This window comes from Aquarana catesbeiana, linkage group LG06 (genome assembly GCF_042186555.1).
Source record: "Aquarana catesbeiana isolate 2022-GZ linkage group LG06, ASM4218655v1, whole genome shotgun sequence".
Classification (NCBI taxonomy): Eukaryota; Metazoa; Chordata; class Amphibia; order Anura; family Ranidae; genus Aquarana; species Aquarana catesbeiana.
In genome coordinates, this window is record NC_133329.1 from 69,163,316 (window position 1) to 69,182,127 (window position 18,812).

The 18,812-nt window shown below is 46.3% G+C and overlaps 1 protein-coding gene across 2 annotated transcripts in view; it reads left to right on the top strand.

Annotated features, from left to right (window-relative positions):
* The first annotated feature begins 2,404 nt into the window (after positions 1–2,404).
* LOC141148593 (tapasin-like) overlaps positions 2,405–18,812 on the top strand; it is a 51,251-nt gene continuing 34,843 nt past the window's right edge. Inside the window, exon 1 of one of the 2 annotated variants that reach the window (XM_073636189.1) lies at positions 2,405–2,664. In XM_073636189.1, coding sequence (XP_073492290.1) covers positions 2,619–2,664 — 46 coding nt within the window. In that variant the 5' untranslated portion in view covers positions 2,405–2,618. The remainder of the gene's footprint in view (positions 2,665–18,812) is intronic. The other variant, XM_073636188.1, reaches the window with a different exon arrangement.

Here is an 18,812-nt window from a genome sequence, read left to right on the forward strand (position 1 = left end):
TGACCATATGTGCTCACCTTTACAGCTGGACCCTAAATCCTGCTTACTAGGCCTGCTCCCAGATGTTTCAATAGATAAGTTCCTAGCCATCTTCTTGCGCGAAACCCTTTTTAGCGCACGGAAAATTGTAGCTAAACTGTGGATGCGAACTGCTCCCCCTAACTATTCAGGACTGGATTAGGGAAATAAATCTGAATTTACCATACAAGAAAGTTATATACCGTCATAGGGGTTGTCCTGTCAAATATAACAAGGTTTGGGATAGGTGGCTTGACACCCCAGACACCTGTAATGGGTAAACTTACTCACCTGAACATATATTGGGGGTTGAGTAGTGTCCTAGGCCATAGACAAGAAATACACCATATTATATTATGGACTGTTGAATGTTCTGGAGATTCTTTAGCGTAGAAACATTAAATCTGATAAGTATGTTTTGTTAATATAGAAAGGACGGACTTCATTGTGAAAGGACACCTAGAATAAGTCACCTTTATGTGATATGTGTGTATTCTTCTATTTTACTACATGACATGTACCGTGCTTAGGGTGCCCACGTGTCCCGGATTGCCCGGGATTGTCCCTTCTTCTTCTTTCTGATTTTTGTCCCATGTCCCAGGCACCTTCATTCCGGGACAATACAGTGTCCCGGAATGAAAAAAAAAACCACACCGCGAGCCAGCTGAGCCAGTCCGCCACCCTTATAAACATTTACACACCGCCAGTCCGCCGCCCGCCACCCTTATAACATTACACACTGTCACTACACACAGTAACACAAGACACATCATAGCATGGTTGCTAGGCTAGGTCCGCCCCGCGTCTAGCAACCAGTGACATCAGCTGAGGGCTGACACATGGGCAGTCAGTGTGGGCACCCACACCCTACGGCTGAGCAGCGCGCCTCCGAGAGAGAGAGAGAGAGAGCAGCCAGCCACAGACACCACACCAGACAGAGCCACAGTCACTTACAGGTGGTAAGGATCATCCAGCCTGTGTTCAGTCAGTGCCAGTCCCGGCCAGGGCCGCCGCCGACTACTCCTGCAGCCGCTCTCCATTCTTCCTCCTTGTCCCCCTCCGTTCTGCTGTCCCCCTCCGTTCGTTCCTCCGTGTCCCCCTCCGTTCTGCTGTCCCCCTCCGTTCTTCCTCCGTGTCCCCCTCCGTTCTGCTGTCCTCCTCCGTTCTGCTGTCCCCCCTCCGTTCTTCCTCCGTGTCCCCCTCCGTTCTGATGCTGTCCCCCTCCATTCTGCTGCTGTCCCCCTTCGTACTTCCTCCGTGTCCCCCTCCATTCTTCCTCCGTGTCCCCCTCCGTTCTGCTGCTGTCCCCCTCTGTTCTTCCTCCGTGTCCCCCTCCGTTCTGCTGCTGTCCCCCTCTGTTCTTCCTCCGTGTCCCCCCCGTTATGCTGCTGTCCCCCTCCGTTCTTCCTCCGTGTCCCCCTCCGTTCTGCTACTGTCCCCCTCCAGTTTTCCTCCGTGTCCCCCTCCATTCTGCTGTCCCCCTCCGTTCTGCTGCTGTCCCCCTCCATTCTCCCTCCATGTCCCCCTCCGTTCTTCCTCCGTGTCCCCCTCCGTTCTGCTGTCCCCCTCCGTTCTTCCTCCGTATCCCCCTCCGTTCTGCTGTCCCCCTCCGTTCTTCCTCCGTATCCCCCTCCGTTCTGCGGAGTAAGTGATGTACAAAGTACGCCATTGTCACTAAGTGACTTAGTTAAAGCAGGTGCACATTGCATACCACCTGTCTAAACTGGTTACCACTGTTTGCTTTTTTTTCCCAACAATTGGCAAAAAAAAGTATCAAAAAAACATCTTTTTTGGGCGGGTGGGGGGGGGGGGGGGTGTCCCTGAATGGCAATTTGGAAATGTGGTCACCCTAACCGTGCTTATATGTTGTACTTACAAATAAACTGTGTTTTGGAGAGGAAAAAAAAAAAAGTTCATGTAAAGGCAGGCTTACCAATACTTTTGGTAATATAGTGCGTTTGCAAGTCGTGTATTCAGGCTTATAGAAGTAGCAGCACCTTTATAGATATATATTTTTGTAGATATAATTAGGGTAGAATATTTTTTGCCGTTTAATAACCAAAAATATGCCAAAATAATGATGGTCTGCTTTTTATATGAATATTCTAAATAAAGACATGTGATTCTCGGTCATTGATTTGTAATTGTAATGAATATTACATATTGATAAGTATGTGTTTAGTATGGAATGGATGGGATTCAGTAGTATGTCTCTCTATCCTGTCTATTCTCTATCCCGTCTATTCTCTATCCCGTCTATTCTCTATCCCGTCTATTCTCTATCCCGTCTATTCTCTATCCCGTCTATTCTCTATCCTGTCTATTCTCTATCCTGTCTATGCCGGGAATGTCATTGGCTCTAAACTCAGTGCAGTAGAGCTGGGGGAAGGAGGAGAAAGAAAACAAAAGTGAAAGAAACTAGTTTCTACCTTCTATCGGGATAGCAAACCCTTATTTTTTACAAGCTTTTTTTACTTGTGTTTAAATATAGATTTACATTTCTAATTTTGGAAAATAGCACGAATAGCTGATTCAGCTAATGATAAAGAGACGAAAGGCGTGACAATGAGAAGAAAATCTCCACCCTCCTAGGAAAAGAAATGTCTCCTCTGGGATTCTTATGGCTGATTTTCTTGCAACACACAGGTAAGTTTTATTTGTTTACATTCCTTGCAACATATAAGAGAATCAACAAGACGGAGGTAGGTGCCCCACCCTCACACAAAGGGAGGGGGAGATATTAACAGATTTGTAGGGAGTGTTATGCATAAACTCCCCGCATTAGTCCTTGGTTATAGGACTTTATTTTATGGCTGATGTGTTTCTTTAAAGAGGAGCCCCCACCCACAAAATATTAAAAGTCAGTAGCTGGCACAGTGGCGGCCAGTCCATATTTTGAGGGGGCGGCAAACAAACCACCACGCCCACCCCCCCACGTTGGTCGGTCATTCAGTCATCCCCCCCCCCCCGTCTATCCATCCGCCAGCCTCGCACTTACCCCCATCCGGGTCCTGGGCGGCTTCCCTCTGCATTTCCTCCTCTTCCTCCCTGCTTCTGCTCCGGCCAATCCAGTAGCTTCTCCTCGGGGCCAATCGGGTCTCAGGACCCAATTCCTGATTGGGCAGGAGGAGACGCAGGAAGACAATAGTGAATAATAATTCGCTATTGTCACAGAACTGGGTGGGCAGAGCCCACCCTTTTTTTTTTTTTTTTAAGCCAATTAGAGCCTCATGCCCCGTACACACGGTCGGACTTTGTTCGGACATTCCGACAACAAAATCCTAGGATTTTCTCCGACGGATGTTGGCTCAAACTTGTCTTGCATACACACGGTCACACAAAGTTGTCGGAAAATCCGATCGTTCTAAACGCGGTGACGTAAAACACGTACGTCGGGACTATAAACGAGGGCAGTGGCCAATAGCTTTCATCTCTTTATTTATTCTGAGCATGCGTGGCACTTTGTCCGTCGGATTTGTGTACACACGATCGGAATTTCCGACAACGGATTTTGTTGTCGGAAAATTTTATAGCCTGCTCTCAAACTTTGTGTGTCGGAAAATCTGATGGAAAATGTGTGATGGAGCCTACACACGGTCGGAATTTCCGACAACAAGGTCCTATCACACATTTTTCGTCGGAAAATCCGACCGTGTGTACGGGGCATTAGACTCAAATCATGTACATAAAAAAAAAAAAACCACAAAAAACCCCATTCAATTCCATGCGTCTGGAGCCCTGCATGTAGATTAGGGGTCCGGGGCGCATGGATTAGTGGGGGCGACACCCGTGCGCTCTGCTTGAGCGGCCGCCACTGAGCTGGCAGCTGCTGACTTTTACTATTAGGACACTTACCTGTCCATGGATCCAGCGCTGTACTCGCTCGAGGCAATTCTTGAATTGATTCTCGGGTGCTGGCGCCGCCATCTTGCCTAAGGGAAACCAGCAGTGAAGCCTTGTGAACCTAGTCTAAGGTGCCCCTGGCTGCGGTAGCACACCAGCCTCTTTCATGTACAATGTAGAATTAATGGCCTTGCATTGTACACAATGATGGCGAGGGAATGCCCAGTGTGAGGCCCCATTCACACTAGCGCGTTTTTTGATGCATTTTGCATTTTGCAGAAATGCACGGGAATTTTTTAACATGGGTTCCTATGGAACATGTTCACATCAATGCTTTTTTGTATCTCCGCGTTTTTGGAAAGGGTCGGGGACTTTTTCTCATGCAAAATGCAGCGTTTTGCATGTAATGGTTTTCAATGGACAAGCATCAAAAACGCAAGTGCACCTTTTTTGCAGCGTTTTTGATGCGTTTTTGATGCGTTTTTGGTGCGTTTTTGCCGTTTTTTTTTTTTTTTTTTTGTAATTTTTTTGTAAGACTGTAAAAAAAAATGAAAAAAAAAAAAAAAAAAAAAAAAAACGCAAAACGCAAATCGCGGCAAAATCGCGGCAAAATCGCGGCAAAAACGCGGCAAAAACGCGGCTCAAAAACGCGGCAAGCATGAAAAAAAACCTCCAAAAACGCTCAAAAGCAACATGCATAGGTGTGAATCCAGCCTTAGGCTGGATTCACACCTATGCATTTTTAGTGCTTTTTGCATTTTGCAGATTTGCATTATAGAACGTGTTCCATAGGAAACCATGTTAAATGGACTGTAGTGCAAATCTGCAAAATGCAAAAAGCGCTAAAAATGCATAGGTGTGAATGGAGCCTTAGGGAGAAATGGAGAAAAACAAAGCACGGGTTAACCACTTCAGCCCTGGAGGATTTGGCTGCCAAATGACCAGGCGCCTTTCGCGATTCGGCATTGCATCGCTTTAACTGACAATTGCGCGGTCGTGCGACATGGCTCCCAAACAAAATTGACGTCCTTTTTTTTCCCACAAATAGAGCTTTCTTTGGTGGTATTTGATCACCTCTGCGGTTTTTATTTTTTGCGCTATCAACAAAAATAGAGTGACGATTTTTTAAAAAAAGCAATATTTTTTACTTTTTGCTATAAAAAATATCCCCAAAAAATATATAAAAAAAACATTCTTTTTCCTCAGTTTAAGCCGATACGTATTCTTCTACATATTTTTGGTAAAAAAAAAAAAAAAAATTCGCAATAAGCGTTTATTGATTGGTTTGTGCAAAAGTTATAGCATCTACAAAATAGGGGATAGTTTTATGGCATTTTTAATTAATATTTTTTTTTTTTATTAGTAATGGCGGCGATCAGCGATTTATATCGTGACTTCGACATTATGGCGGACACATCGGACAATGTTGACACATTTTTGGGACCATTGGCATTAATACAGCGATCACTGCTATATATAAAAATGCACTGATTACTGTGCAAATGCAAAAGGGAAAAATTGCGCTAAAAAGTGTAAAAAGGAATGAGCTGCGACTAAAAGTGTAATACGACACTAAACAGAAACGAAAAGACAAAAAGTCGCGCTAGATAATGAGACTGGTGAAGCAATATGATATAAGCTCCCAATGGTAAATGCCAATAGAGTACTGCATAAATGTCACTGGCAGTGAAGGGGTTGACCACTAGGGGGCGGGGAAGTGTGTCCTGGGGAGTGATTCTAACTGTGGGGGGGAGGGGCTAGCAGTGACACGACACTGATCGCTGCTCCCGATGAGAGGGAGCTGTGATCAGTGTCCTGTCACTAGGCAGAACGGGGAGATGCTGTGTTTACGCTAGCATCTCCCCGTTCTTCAGCCAAGTGACATGATTGCGGGCACCCGGCGGACATCGAGTCTGCGGGTCCCGCGGGCACGGTCATGGAGCTCGCGGCAGGCGCGCACGGCGGAGAGATTAAAGTACGGTACGTTACTTTGCCCAGCCGTGCCATCCTGCCGATGTATATCGGCGTGCGCTGGTCTTTAGGTGGTTAAGTATTACATCCTCTTCAGTTCCCCTAGAGGGGGGGAGGTCTCACTGCAGGGGTTTTTTGCTATTTTTTTGCTATTTTTTTTTCCTCCATACTTGGATTGGTCTTAAAGCCCCCCCGTTCACAGCGGTGCAACCTGTCATGCTATTTGACCGTTTCCAATCGCATGACAAGTCGCACCCTATTGTTGGCACTGTTCAAATCTGTACGACTCCGACTTTGCGGTGCCGCAACGATTTGGAAAAAAGGTTCCTGCGCTATTTTTTGCCATATCGGGTGCGACTTGCATAGACATCTGTACATGAAGTCGCACAGCTGTCAGGCAAGTGGCACCTGAAAGCGAACTGACCTGCGACTTTGAAATCGCGCTGCTTCATGTGCATGATTTCAAAGTCGCATTCAGTGTGAACCAGGGTTAAAGCAGAACTACATGCACATATGTAAGCCATAATACAGTTTAGTATTATATAAATTGTAATCAAACATTTTTTTCAGTATTGCTAACAAAAAAGTTAATTAGTGTTCCTTATCCCCCCCCCCCCCATACTCTTCCCAGATCTCAAAACTCACTGTATGTGTCCCCCCACAAGGGGGGAAATGACACTGTTTATAATCAGTATATACTGCAGTAAATGGCTGGTGACATGTGCACACTGCGGATTTATCTGACTAAAGTCCATAACATGTTGTAAATAGTTTGACTTTGACTTAGTATTATAGGTGAGCTGGGCACCAAAGGTTCAAACACATATGCCCCGTACACACGGTCGGATTTTCCGCTGGAAAATGTCCGATCGGAGCGTGTTGTCGGAAATTCCGACCGTGTGTAGGCTCCATCACACATTTTCCATCGGATTTTCCGACACACAAAGTTGGACAGCAGGATATAAAATTTTCCGACAACAAAATCCGTTGTTGGAAATTCCGATCGTGTGTACACAAATCCAACGGACAAAGTGCCACGCATGCTCAGAATAAATAAAGAGATGAAAGCTAACCGCCACTGCCCTGTTTATAGTTCCGACGTACGTGTTTTACGTCACCGCGTTCAGAATGATCGGATTTTCCGACAACTTTGTGCGACCGTGTGTATGCAAGACAAGTTTGAGCCAACATCCGTCAGAAAAAATCCTAGGATTTTGTTGTCGGAATGTCCGAACAAAGTCCGACCGTGCGTACGGGGCAATACTGTATGTGTGTGTGTGTATATATATATACTGACGGTGTCTGCAGAGCAGTGGATGGTGTCATAAGGGCAGAGATTGGTGTCAGTAGGGTATTTTTTACAATTTAATTTTTTTTTTATATTTTTTTTTACAATTTTTTTAGCAGAAAAAAGAAAAAACATGTTTTTTTTTTTTTTGTTTAATTTGATGAAATAGGGGCCCAAACAGGGCAAATATGCACTACATGTGGTGATTAGAGTGTGCCCAGGCGTACCTGGCACACCCTGTGCGCGCGCCTGTGGTTAGTATATTTACTGCAAACTCAGGCATCATGAACACTGGACGGTTTTACAGGGGCATCTGGCGTTTTTCTGCCACTAAACTCCCCGGCATGTTATTCTACAGCAGGGGTCTCCAAACTTTTCAAGCAAAGGGCCAATCTAATGTTCTTCAGACTTTAGGAGGGTCGGATTCTGGCCAGTGGGGGTAGAAAATGTCCCGGGCCCAGCATTAGTGAGAATAAATATGGCCTCAGGTTTGGTGGTCAGTAGGAGGAGGAGTGCCCCATTATTGGTATTAGTAGGAGGAGTGCCCCATTATTGGTATTAGTAGGAGGAGTGCCCCATTATTGGTATTAGTAGGAGGAGGAGTGCCCCATTATTGGTATCAGTAGGAGGAGTAGCACCCCACTATTGGTATCAGTAGGAGGAGTAGCACCCCACTATTGGTATTAGTAGGAGGAGGAGTGCCCTATTATTGGTATTAGTAGGAGGAGGAGTGCCCCATTATTGGTATCAGTAGGAGGAGTAGCACCCCACTATTGGTATCAGTAGGAGGAGTAGCACCCCACTATTGGTATTAGTAGGAGGAGGAGTGCCCTATTATTGGTATTAGTAGGAGGAGGAGTGCCCTATTATTGGTATTAGTAGGAGGAGGAGTGCCCCATTATTGGTATTAGTAGGAGGAGGAGTGCCCCATTATTGGTATCAGTAGGAGGAGTAGCACCCCACTATTGGTATCAGTAGGAGGAGTAGCACCCCACTATTGGTATTAGTAGGAGGAGGAGTGCCCTATTATTGGTATTAGTAGGAGGAGGAGTGCCCTATTATTGGTATTAGTAGGAGGAGGAGTGCCCCATTATTGGTATTAGTAGGAGGAGGAGTGCCCCATTATTGGTATTAGTAGGAGGAGGAGTGCTCCATTATTGGTATTAGTTGGAGAAGTAGTGCCCCATTATTGGTATTAGTAGGAGTGCTCCATTATTGGTATTAGTAGGAGTTGTAGTTCCTCATTATTGGTATAAGTACGAGGAGTAGTGCCCCATTATTGGTATTAGTAGGAGGAGTGCCCCATTATTGATATTAGTAGGAAGAGTAGTGCCCCATTATTGGTGTTAGTAGGAGTAGTTCCTCATTATTGGTGTAAGTAGGAGGAGTAGTGCCCCATTATTGGTATAAGTAGGAGTAGTACCCCATTATTGGTATTGGTAGGAGGAGTAGTGCCCCATTATTGGTATAAGTAGGAGTAGGATCCCATTATTGGTAGTGGTAGGAGGAGTAGTGCCTCATTATTAGTATAAGTAAGAGGAGTAGTGCCCCATTATTGGAACTAGTAGGAGGAGGAGTGCCCGATTATTGGTATAAGTAGGAGGAGTAGTGCCCCATTATTGGTATAAAGAGGAGTAGTACCCCATTATTGGTAGGAGGAGTAGTGCCCCATTATTGGTATCAGTAGGGGGAGGAGTGCCCGATTTTTGGTATTCATGGGAGTTGTGCCCCATCATTGGTATTAGTAGGAGGAGTAGTGCCCCATTATTGGTATTAGTAGGAGTAGTGCCCCATCATTGGTATCGGTGGAAGAAATGGTGCCTCATTGCTGGTGTCATTGGGAGGAATAGGTGCCCAAAGGGCCAGGAAAAGGCTAGGAAAGGGCCACATCTGGCCCTCGGGCCGCGGTTTGGAGACCCCTGCTCTATGGGATGTGTCCATGCACACATAGGCTTGTATGCAGTATTTTGTGGCAGGAGAGTTTAGGGGAAAAAAACATCCAGGAACAGCAGAGTTTTGGCAGAAAAAAATGCTAGACGATGCTAATTGCTTCTAAACGTGCCAAAACACCGGGCGTAATTAGTACTTTGTTTATTCATTTTCATAGACAGAATAAATTAAAATTCTGGCCAATGAAATGAACAACCCCCCCCTCCCCCCCCCCCAGCACCAAACTCTGCTAAACTGGTGTGAAAAATGCAGCTTCGGTGAGTTTGATTTCTCAAGGAACCATAAAGAGAGCGCACCGACCCTGTGCATTGTTCTCAAAACATAACTTTATTTAATGTAAAGGTGGTGAGTATTATACACACCAAATGACAAATGCATCAAAGCTCATCAAATAGAAAGAGCACCATCCAGTCCATGATACACATCAGGGGAAAAGGCAAGTCCTTGAAACGCGTTAGGCTGTTGGATCTCGAATTGTCCTGTCACCTGTTATGATGTATTGTGGACTGGATGGTGCTCTTTCTATTTGATAAACTTTGATGCATTTGTCATTCTGTGAGTATAATACTTACCACCTTTACATTAAAGTGTTACTTATCCCACAGCAGTAAAATCGGTCTGTATACGCAGTAAAAAGCATGCTTGTTATACTGTGGAACTTAGGGGTTAATCCTTTGCATTGTGTGAAAAAAGCTGTTTGATCCTGTCTCCTCTGATCCTCCCCTTTTTCCACTGTCCCCAATCCATCTCCTAATAGAACAGAGGCTAGGGGGCGCTCTGCACATGCTCAGTTTGGTGTGTATTGCTACAGAGTTTTGTTTTTTTTCTAGGGAGAGTGCATGTGATCAGCACAGGCCAATCAGCGCTGTCCAGACAGAAGGTCAGAGGTCCTGGAACCTCATAGGATAGTCAGAGGAGAATGGAAACTCCTCCTACAGGTTTTTTTACTCAGAAACTGATAGAAGTCACAAGACGGCTAATGTATTTAAGCAGTTTATATTTACTAAAATAATTGCATTTCCATGTTCTGTGTTCTGTGGGAGACCAGATATAGTGACTGCAGGGTCCTGGGTATAGTAATACTATAATAAAGTTATGTTTTAAGGATAATGCACTAGGCCGGTGTACTCTCTGTTTTGCTTTATGGTTTTAGTGTTTTCAGACCTCTTCAGTCTAATGAGGGCAGCAAGGTGAGACTTATCCCTGAAAGCCAGGATGGGAATATAGTAGGGCTGGGTGATTTTCTAAAAAAAATAAAAATTTGCGATTAAAAAAAAAACAACTTGATTCACGATTCAAATCAAGTTTTTTTTTTCACCGCGCCATTCCTGAGGAGTTGCGGGCAGGAGTTTTTAGGCGAGGCTGCGGCTTCGGCCTAGTCCACGGCGTCCGGCCTCGCGGACTAGGCCGAAGCCGCGGCCTCGCCTAAAAACTCCTGCATGCAGCTCCTCAGGACCGGCGCGGTGAAGAAAAAAAAAATCGATTTGCTTAAATCTTGAATCGATTTGACCTCTCAACTTGATTCAAGATTTAAATTGATTTTTCCCCAGCCCTAGAATATAGTTAACTGGTATCTCTGGGCCCACTCTCAAGCGCAGGAGATTTTGTGTTTGATATCTACTGTGATTTATCAAGGGTTTGTTTGAATATTGGCAAACCCAAACTTAGAATCAAATATAAATGAAGTCTATGGGAAGTGCAAATCCCATGATTAATTCTAACCATTTTTAGGGCTAATAGGTAGGCTAATATCCCAAAAAAGGCATGGGAAGCTGGGCACTGCCATGAGGGACATGTACTAATGCAGATTTTTTTTTTTTTTTCAATTTCACACAACAGGGAGAGAGTCTTCGGGCAGCTTTAAGAGCAATTTTGAAAATACACCTCTAAAAAACATGTGTGGGGGGATGCCTTAACCCAATGGTGTCAAACTCAAATTCATTGGGGGCCGCATCAGCAGTATGGTTGCCCTCGAAGGGCCGGTTGTATCTATAGGACTATGTATATACTCAGAGTGCAGGGGTCAGGAGTGCGCTACGTACAGAGTGCAGGAGTCAGGAATGCGCTACGTACAGAGTGCAGAGGTCTGGAATGCGCTACGTACAGAGTGCAGGGGTCAGGAATGTGCTACGTACAGAGTGCAGGGGTCTGGAATGCACTACGTACAGAGTGCAGGGGTCAGGAGTGCGCTACGTACAGAGTGCAGGGGTCAGGACTGCGCTACGTACAGAGTGCAGAGGTCTGGAATGCGCTACGTACAGAGTGCAGGGGTCAGGAATGCGCTACGTACATAGTGCAGGGGTCTGGAATGCGCTATGTACAGAGTGCAGGGGTCAGGAATGCGCTACGTACAGAGTGCAGGAGTCAGGAATGCACTACGTACAGAGTGCAGGAGTCAGGAATGCGCTACGTACAGAGTGCAGGGGTCAGGAATGCGCTATGTACAGAGTGCAGGGGTCTGGAATGCGCTACGTACAGAGTGCAGGGGTCAGGAGTGCGCTACGTGCAGAGTGCAGGAGTCAGGAATGCGCTACGTACAGAGTGCAGGGGTCTGGAATGCGCTACGTACAGAGTGCAGAGGTCTGGAATGCGCTACGTACAGAGTGCAGGGGTCAGGAATGCGCTATGTACAGAGTGCAGGGGTCAGGAATGCGCTACGTACAGAGTGCAGGGGTCAGGAATGCGCTACGTACAGAGTGCAAGGGTCAGGAATGCGCTATGTACAGAGTGCAGGGGTCAGGAATGTGCTATGTACAGAGTGCAGGGGTCTGGAATGCGCTATGTACATAGTGCAGGGGTCAGGAATGCGCCCCAAGTTTCCTCACATCTGTTCCCTCTCCTACCTTCCTACCTGGCCCAGCTCTGGTACCTACCTCCTTGTATAGGCAGCTCCCCCTCTTTGTATTAGGCTATAGTTAGTAGTTTCCTGTTTATTGGGCTATTTATGGTAACTCCCTCTGTGGGCGGATCTCTGTGTTTAGTATCAGTACTCAGTTTTGCTATGTTTTTTTTCACCATCACCTCAAAATAAGCAGCACACACTTCATCAACACAAGTGCTTAAAAAGCCCTCAGGACACAACCTGCTGAATGGGGAGAAAAAAAAAAAAAACAGAGCTGTCAGCAATCTCTGCCACTATGCAAAAAATGTCACTATGCACAAAAAAACGTCACTATGCACGAAAAATGCCAGTATGCACGAAAAATGCCACTATGCAAAAAGCCGGCGTCGCTGGAGGGACTGGGGAGGCGGAGAGCAGAGGCGGGGTGGAGGTCCGCTCGTGTGTAAGCGGCATAACAAGTTTGGGTCACAGACAGAAATTGGCTCGTAGTTCAATGAAAACTGTCCCTCTTCTTGCTGATGAAAATATGTCCTACAACCTGGCCAATTTCTATCAAACTCTCAAGAAGAGGGATGGGCAAATCTTGTTGGGTTTCCATAGGCCAAGGGTTCAGCATTTCTTCTTTGAAATTCGGCAAACCCAAACTAGAAGGGGTGGCACAGTGGTGAAGTGGGTAGCTCTCTCTCCTAGCAGTAAGAAGGGTCACTGGCTCGAATCCCAACAATGACACTACCTGCCTGGAGTTTGCATGTTCTCCCTGTGCCTGTGTGGGTTTCCTCCGGGTACTCCGGTTTCCTCCCACACTCCAAAGACATGCTGGTAGGTTAATTGGATCCTGTCTAAATTGCCCCTAGTATGTATGAATGTGAGTTAGGGACCTTAGATTGTAAGCTCCTTGACTGTAGGAACTGATGTGAATGTATAATGTATATGTAAAGCACTGCGTAAATTGACGGTGCTATATAAGTACCTGAAATAAATAAATAAATAAATAAAATAAGGTGAATCCCAATGAGGTCTATCTTGCTGATACATTCTGGCCATTTGTAGAGCTATGAGACAAACCACTGCAAAGAAAGGCATGGGAAGCTGGGCACTGCTATGGGAGACATGTACAAATGCAGAAAGTTTTAAAAAAAATACCGTACAGTAGGGAGATAATCTTTTCATGTGGCTTTGAGGGCAATCTTGAAAATACACAAATCCTTTAATTAAAGTGGTTGTAAACCCTCAAGGTTTTTTTTACCTTAATGCATTCTATGCATTAAGGTGAAAAACCTTTTGTAGTGCAGCTGCCCCCCCAGAGCCCCCCTTTTACTTACCTGAGCCCCATCGTTCAAGCAACGGGGATGAGCACAGCAGCTCCAGGCGCTGTCAAGGGTCCCCATTGGATAGATTGAGAGCAGCGGGAGCCATTGGCTCCCGCTGCTCTCAATCAAATCCAGTGACACGGGGGTTCGGGCCGAGTCCTGCTGTCTGTGTCAATGGACGCAGAAGCAGGACTCGGGAGCTCACCCGCACAAATGCCCCCTTGGAAAGCGGCTCAAGAAGAGGAGGAGCCAGGAGCCCCGCTGAGGGGCCCCAGAAGAGGAGGATCGGGGCCGCTCTGTGCAAAACCCTTGCAGAGAGGAGGTAAGTATAACACGTTTGTTATTAAAAGAAAAAAGAAAACAAACTTTTACAACCCCTTGAACATGCTTAGGGAATGCCTTACAGCTGTTCTAGGGATCGACCGATTATCAGTGCGGCCAATATTCACTTTTTTAGAAGTATCGTATCGGTCAAAAAACTGACCGATATTGCTTCAGCTGCAGGCATCACCCCGGTACCGTTCTGTAGAGCGGATGGTCGGCTTTATTGTAATAACAACCGATGCGGCTCAGCAACCGCTCGGCTGTTATTACAAGCAGCGTAGAGGGGACGTTCCCAACACCTTCCGCCGCTCCCCGGGCTCTCCTGCCCCACCGGGAGGCCCGAGCAACCAGCCGAATAGTCCGCCAGCTTGCCAAAGACACGAACAAAGCCGATGCTTCGTTCGGGTTTTGGATCTAGTAATCCGTAAGTGATGACATCACTTCATGCATTACTGGCATCTTAAAGGCGCCGGTTTTAAAAAATAAAGTATTCAAAAACGCCGATCTTGACGTTTTGAATACTTTGAATTGCAGAGGAGGGGTTTGGGGTCTTATAGACCTCCGATCTCTCCATAAATAGTACCTCTCACATGCCTATTACTGTCACAAGGGATATTTAAATTCCTTGTGACAGCAATAACAGTAATAAAAACCCCAAAAATTAAAAAAAAAAAATTTAAATTACAAAATATTGGCTTACGGCAGGAGAGGTGATCGTATCGGCACCGAAAAAACTATATTGGTGGATCCCTAAGCTGTACATGATGTTGCGGTACAGTAGGGACAATCTCAGTGACCGCGTACACTGGCACTATTTGGCTGTGAAATGGATTTATTTTTCTTTTACAATTAGCTTGGCTTACATTAGCCAGTGGCACAATGCTGCTGGCTAATTTCTATCAAGCACTCATTGGGATTTAAGAAATTGCAGAGGGCACAGCAGTGTAAATTTGGCCAGAAGCAGGATTATTTTAAATAGGAAGGCTTGGCCCAAAATACGATCCCTGAAACAAAAGCCCACTTTTTAAAGGGAAGCTTTTCAGAAAATAAAACACATGCATTTACCGGCAATAGCAATAGTTCACAGGGCATGCAGTGCAATGTATTTCTTATAAAATTCCCTCGGGAGAACCTGCACATAAATTCAAAGGAACCATGAATCATGAACCAACACGATTTGCCTTAAACCCATGGTAGCAGCTGACCCGAATCTCATCCCTATTTAGTCCTCATGCGCACAGGGCATTGGAATATATGAGCTGCAAATTCACTACTGACGCCAGGAAAAAGCGGCTGTAAAAATACGCTTTTAGTAGCTTTTAGCATTGGCGTTAATGGGTGTTTAGCAGCGTTAGTTTTCACCACTGTTTCTTTGCCTTTATTTAAAATCAATGGTTTCCAACTTACAGCCCACTGATTTAAATAGAAGTCGCATCCAAGTTGGATCATCATGATCCGACTTATGGCATGTGACTTGTGCTCTGAGCATCTTGAAGGCGAACCCCGCGCCAAAATATAAAAAAATGACGTGGGGTCCCCCCAAGATTCATACCAGGCCTTTTGAGTCTGGGATGGATCTTAAACGGGAACCCCATACCAAACTGAAAAAAACAAAGTGGGGTCCCTCCCAAAATCCATACCAGACACTTATCCGAGCATACAGATCCCGGCAGGTCAGGAAAGCGCCCCCCCTGGACCATACCAGGCCACATTCCCCCAACTTTGGGGGGTGGGTGCTTTGGGGCAGGGAAGATTTTGCACCCCCCCACCCCAAAGCACCTTGTCCCCATGTTGATGGGAACAAGGGCCTCTACCCGACAACCCTGGCCGGTGGTTGTCAGGGCCTGGGGGCGGGGGGCTTATCAGAATCTGGAAGCCCCCGTTAACAAGGGGGTCTCCAGCCCCCCCATGTGAATGAGTATGGGATACATTGTACCCCTACCCATTCACCCCTTAAAAAGGCAGTGTAGTGTAAATAAAAACAAGAGACGGTTTTCACAAGTCCTTTATTATTATTATTATTATACAGGATTTATATAACGCCAACAATTTGCGCAGCACTTTACAACATCAGGGAAGACAGTACAGTTACAATACAATTCAATACAGGAGGGATCAGAGGGCCTTCAATCTTCAACGTGTCTTCTTCCTCCGGTCTTCTTCCTCTGGACTTTTCCCTCAAACTTCTTCCTCCGGTCTCCTCCTCGCCACTGCTGTCTTCTACGTTGCCGACCTGGTCCTCCTCTGACGCTGGCTATAAAGGAACCAGCAGAGAATGGAGCTGGCACAACAACGGGAGCCAGCGTCCGAGGAGGAGCGCATCTGCGGCAGAGAAGACAGCAGCGGCGGAGAAGACCAGATGAAGAACACGGAGGGACAAGTCTAAAGGAAGAAGACCAGAATAAGAAGACCCCATCAACATGGGGACAAGGTGCTTTGGGGTGGGGGAGCGCAAAGCCCCCCACCTGCCTCAAAGCACCCACCCCTCCATGTTGAGGGCATGTGGCCTGGTATGGTCCAGGGCAACTACACTGGCCCAGGTCCCCCCCTTCCTAACCTGCCAGGCTGCATGCTCAGATAAGGGTCTGGTAAAGATTTTGGGGGAACCCCATGCCATTTTTTTTTTGGCGTAGGCTTCCCTTTTAAGATCTATACCAGACTCAAAGGGCCTAGTATTGATCTTGGGGGGACCCCACGCCATTTTTTTAAAAAAAATTGGGGTTCCCCTTCAAGATCCTCAGAGCACAAGTCACATGCCATAGATGCGACTTCTATTCAAATCAATGGGCTGATCAGTTAAGATGGCTTCCATAGGGAACCATTGACTTTGACATGTCAAAAAGAAAACACTTGACGCAGCTTAACGCTGTATCCAGCATTAAGCCACGTTTAGCAGCATCAGACTTTTTTACAGCTGTAATGTTGGTCTTCAGAATGCGCTGGCCCTTTTTTTTCCTTGCAGCTTGAAAAGGCCTATGCCACTTACCTTTCCTAAAAGCCTATGGGTCCTTTTACACGAGTGTTTCCATATGTCCGTTTTTCCTCCATCTGTTGGCTGATGAAAAACGGACATACATGTATCTCTATGGGCTAGCAAACGTTAGCGGATGATCATCCGCTGACATCCGTCTCCGCTAAGCTCAGTTTTTTAAGACGGAAGAAAACCCTATTTTTCTTCCGTTAAAAAATACAGAATGAAGGAAAAATAGATGTTAGCGGACGATGCGCTTACATCCGATCCGCTGACATTTGTTTTTAAACCCTTTTTTTCCCCCTCATTAAACACACTGTATATAGCAGGTTGCTAAGGAGGGGGCCGGGAAGCTGGCCGCCTTGTTATTAACAACCGATGAGTCATCAGCTAAATGTGCAAATAAAAAAATTGCAGGCCAAAAAAAAAAAAGTGAAAACCACGGCGTGGGATCCCCCCAAGGTTCAAACCAGGCCATTTGGGTCTAGTATGGATTCGGAGGAGACTCCCCCTGCCAAAATCTTTTTTAAAAAATGACGTGGGGTCCCCCCCAAAATTTATACCAGACCCTTATTTGAGCATGCAGCCCTCCAGGTCAGTAAAGGGAGGGGATGAGCCATTCACCAAAAAATAAAAATTAAAATAAAAACAAGAGCCAATTTTTGACAAGTTATTAACAGCCCTGAGTTGTCTTCTACAGCTGCCGTCTCGCCCAGCACCGTCTTCTCCCTGTGCCATCTCTCCCGATGCCGTCTTCTTCCTTGTTAAAGGGGGCTTCCAGATTCCGATAAGCCCCCCACCCACAGACCCCAACAACCACCGGCCAGGATTGTCGGGAAGAGGCCCTTGTCCTCATCAACATGGGGCAAGGTGCTTTGGGGTGGGGAGCACAGAGCCTGCTCGCTCGTCCCCTCTCTTTCCTGACCTGCCAGGCTGTATGCTTGGATAAGGGTCTGGTATGGATTTTGGGGGGGACCCCATAGCGTTTTTTTCGTGATTTTTCTTTTTACATTCAGCTGTCTGTGGAGATCCCCACTGACAGCTGATGTCTCATCGGTTGTTAAGGATGCGACGGCCGGCTTCCCGGCCCCCTTCTTAACAACCAGCTATAGACAGTGTTTGAAGTTTAGTTCAGTCACTTTTTTTTTTTGTAAAAAAACAGATGTCAGCGGACATGAAAACAGATGTACAAATTGACATCCATATCCGTGTTTGATCCATTTCTTTACAAAAAAAAGGTGACTGAACTGAACTAAAAAAACGGAAACGCCCGTGTGAAACTAGCCTTTGTGTGAATGAACACGTAGAAAAACATGGAGAGTTTTTATGCTGTAAGAAAAAATGTTTGATGCTGGTAAAAGCAGCTGTAAAAACTCCCTGTGTGCATGAGCACTTAAACATTAAGAGACCACAGATGATGAAGCAGTGTAGAATGGTACAGCAACAGGACAATTGGCTAAAATGTACTAGGGGTTTTACTACATTAATTAAGAGAGCATGGTTGACAGAGCGGTGTAGAATTGATCAGCAGCAGGACAATTTTAAAAAGAAAAGCTGGGCTCAAAATGACTGGGGCTTTTCTACAAGAATTAAAATACTGCAGGAGATCAGTGGCGTCACTAGGGGGGGGGGGCAGAGCAGCCCCCAAAATTATACTGTGCCCCCCAATTAAAAGAAACTGACACTGGGACTCTGGGAGCAGTCTGGAATGCAGGGGACTAGGACAGAATGAGCCGCCGTAGCACCAGCTCCAGCTCCGCCTCCATCGGACTCTACTTCTAGCCACTGGTTGTTAGAGCCACCTGGCGTCGAGCAACCAGTGACGTCACGGCCGTGACTCCCTCTCTGCCCAGCATTGAAAGTGGAGGATTTAACTTTCTCCTCCTCTGAGACTAGCCTAGTGCACCTGGGGCCAAAAACAGCTGCCCGGTGGGTCGTGGCACATAGCAGAACCGAACTGTCCATTTCTCTTCTGCTGCCGCTGAATTCCTGCTTCTCCTGCAGGCGTTCAGCGTGGCAGGAGATAAATTGACATATTGGTTCCTCTATGTGCTGCCCAGCCGCCCCTCCTACCCAGGGGACGCGTGCGGGCACAGCTATTAATGCAACCAGGGAGCCCATAGGGAACTATAGGCTACCTCTGGTTTCTACTCCGGGTGCAGTGCAGCTTTTGTGCATGCAACCTCCTCTGGCTGGCAGACCCGGTGGTCTCTCCCAGCCTGCTGAAAAAAGGAGGGGTGTGGAGGCGCCAACTGTGGTAGCTTGTTTATGCAAAAATAAAAGTTAGTGTAACAA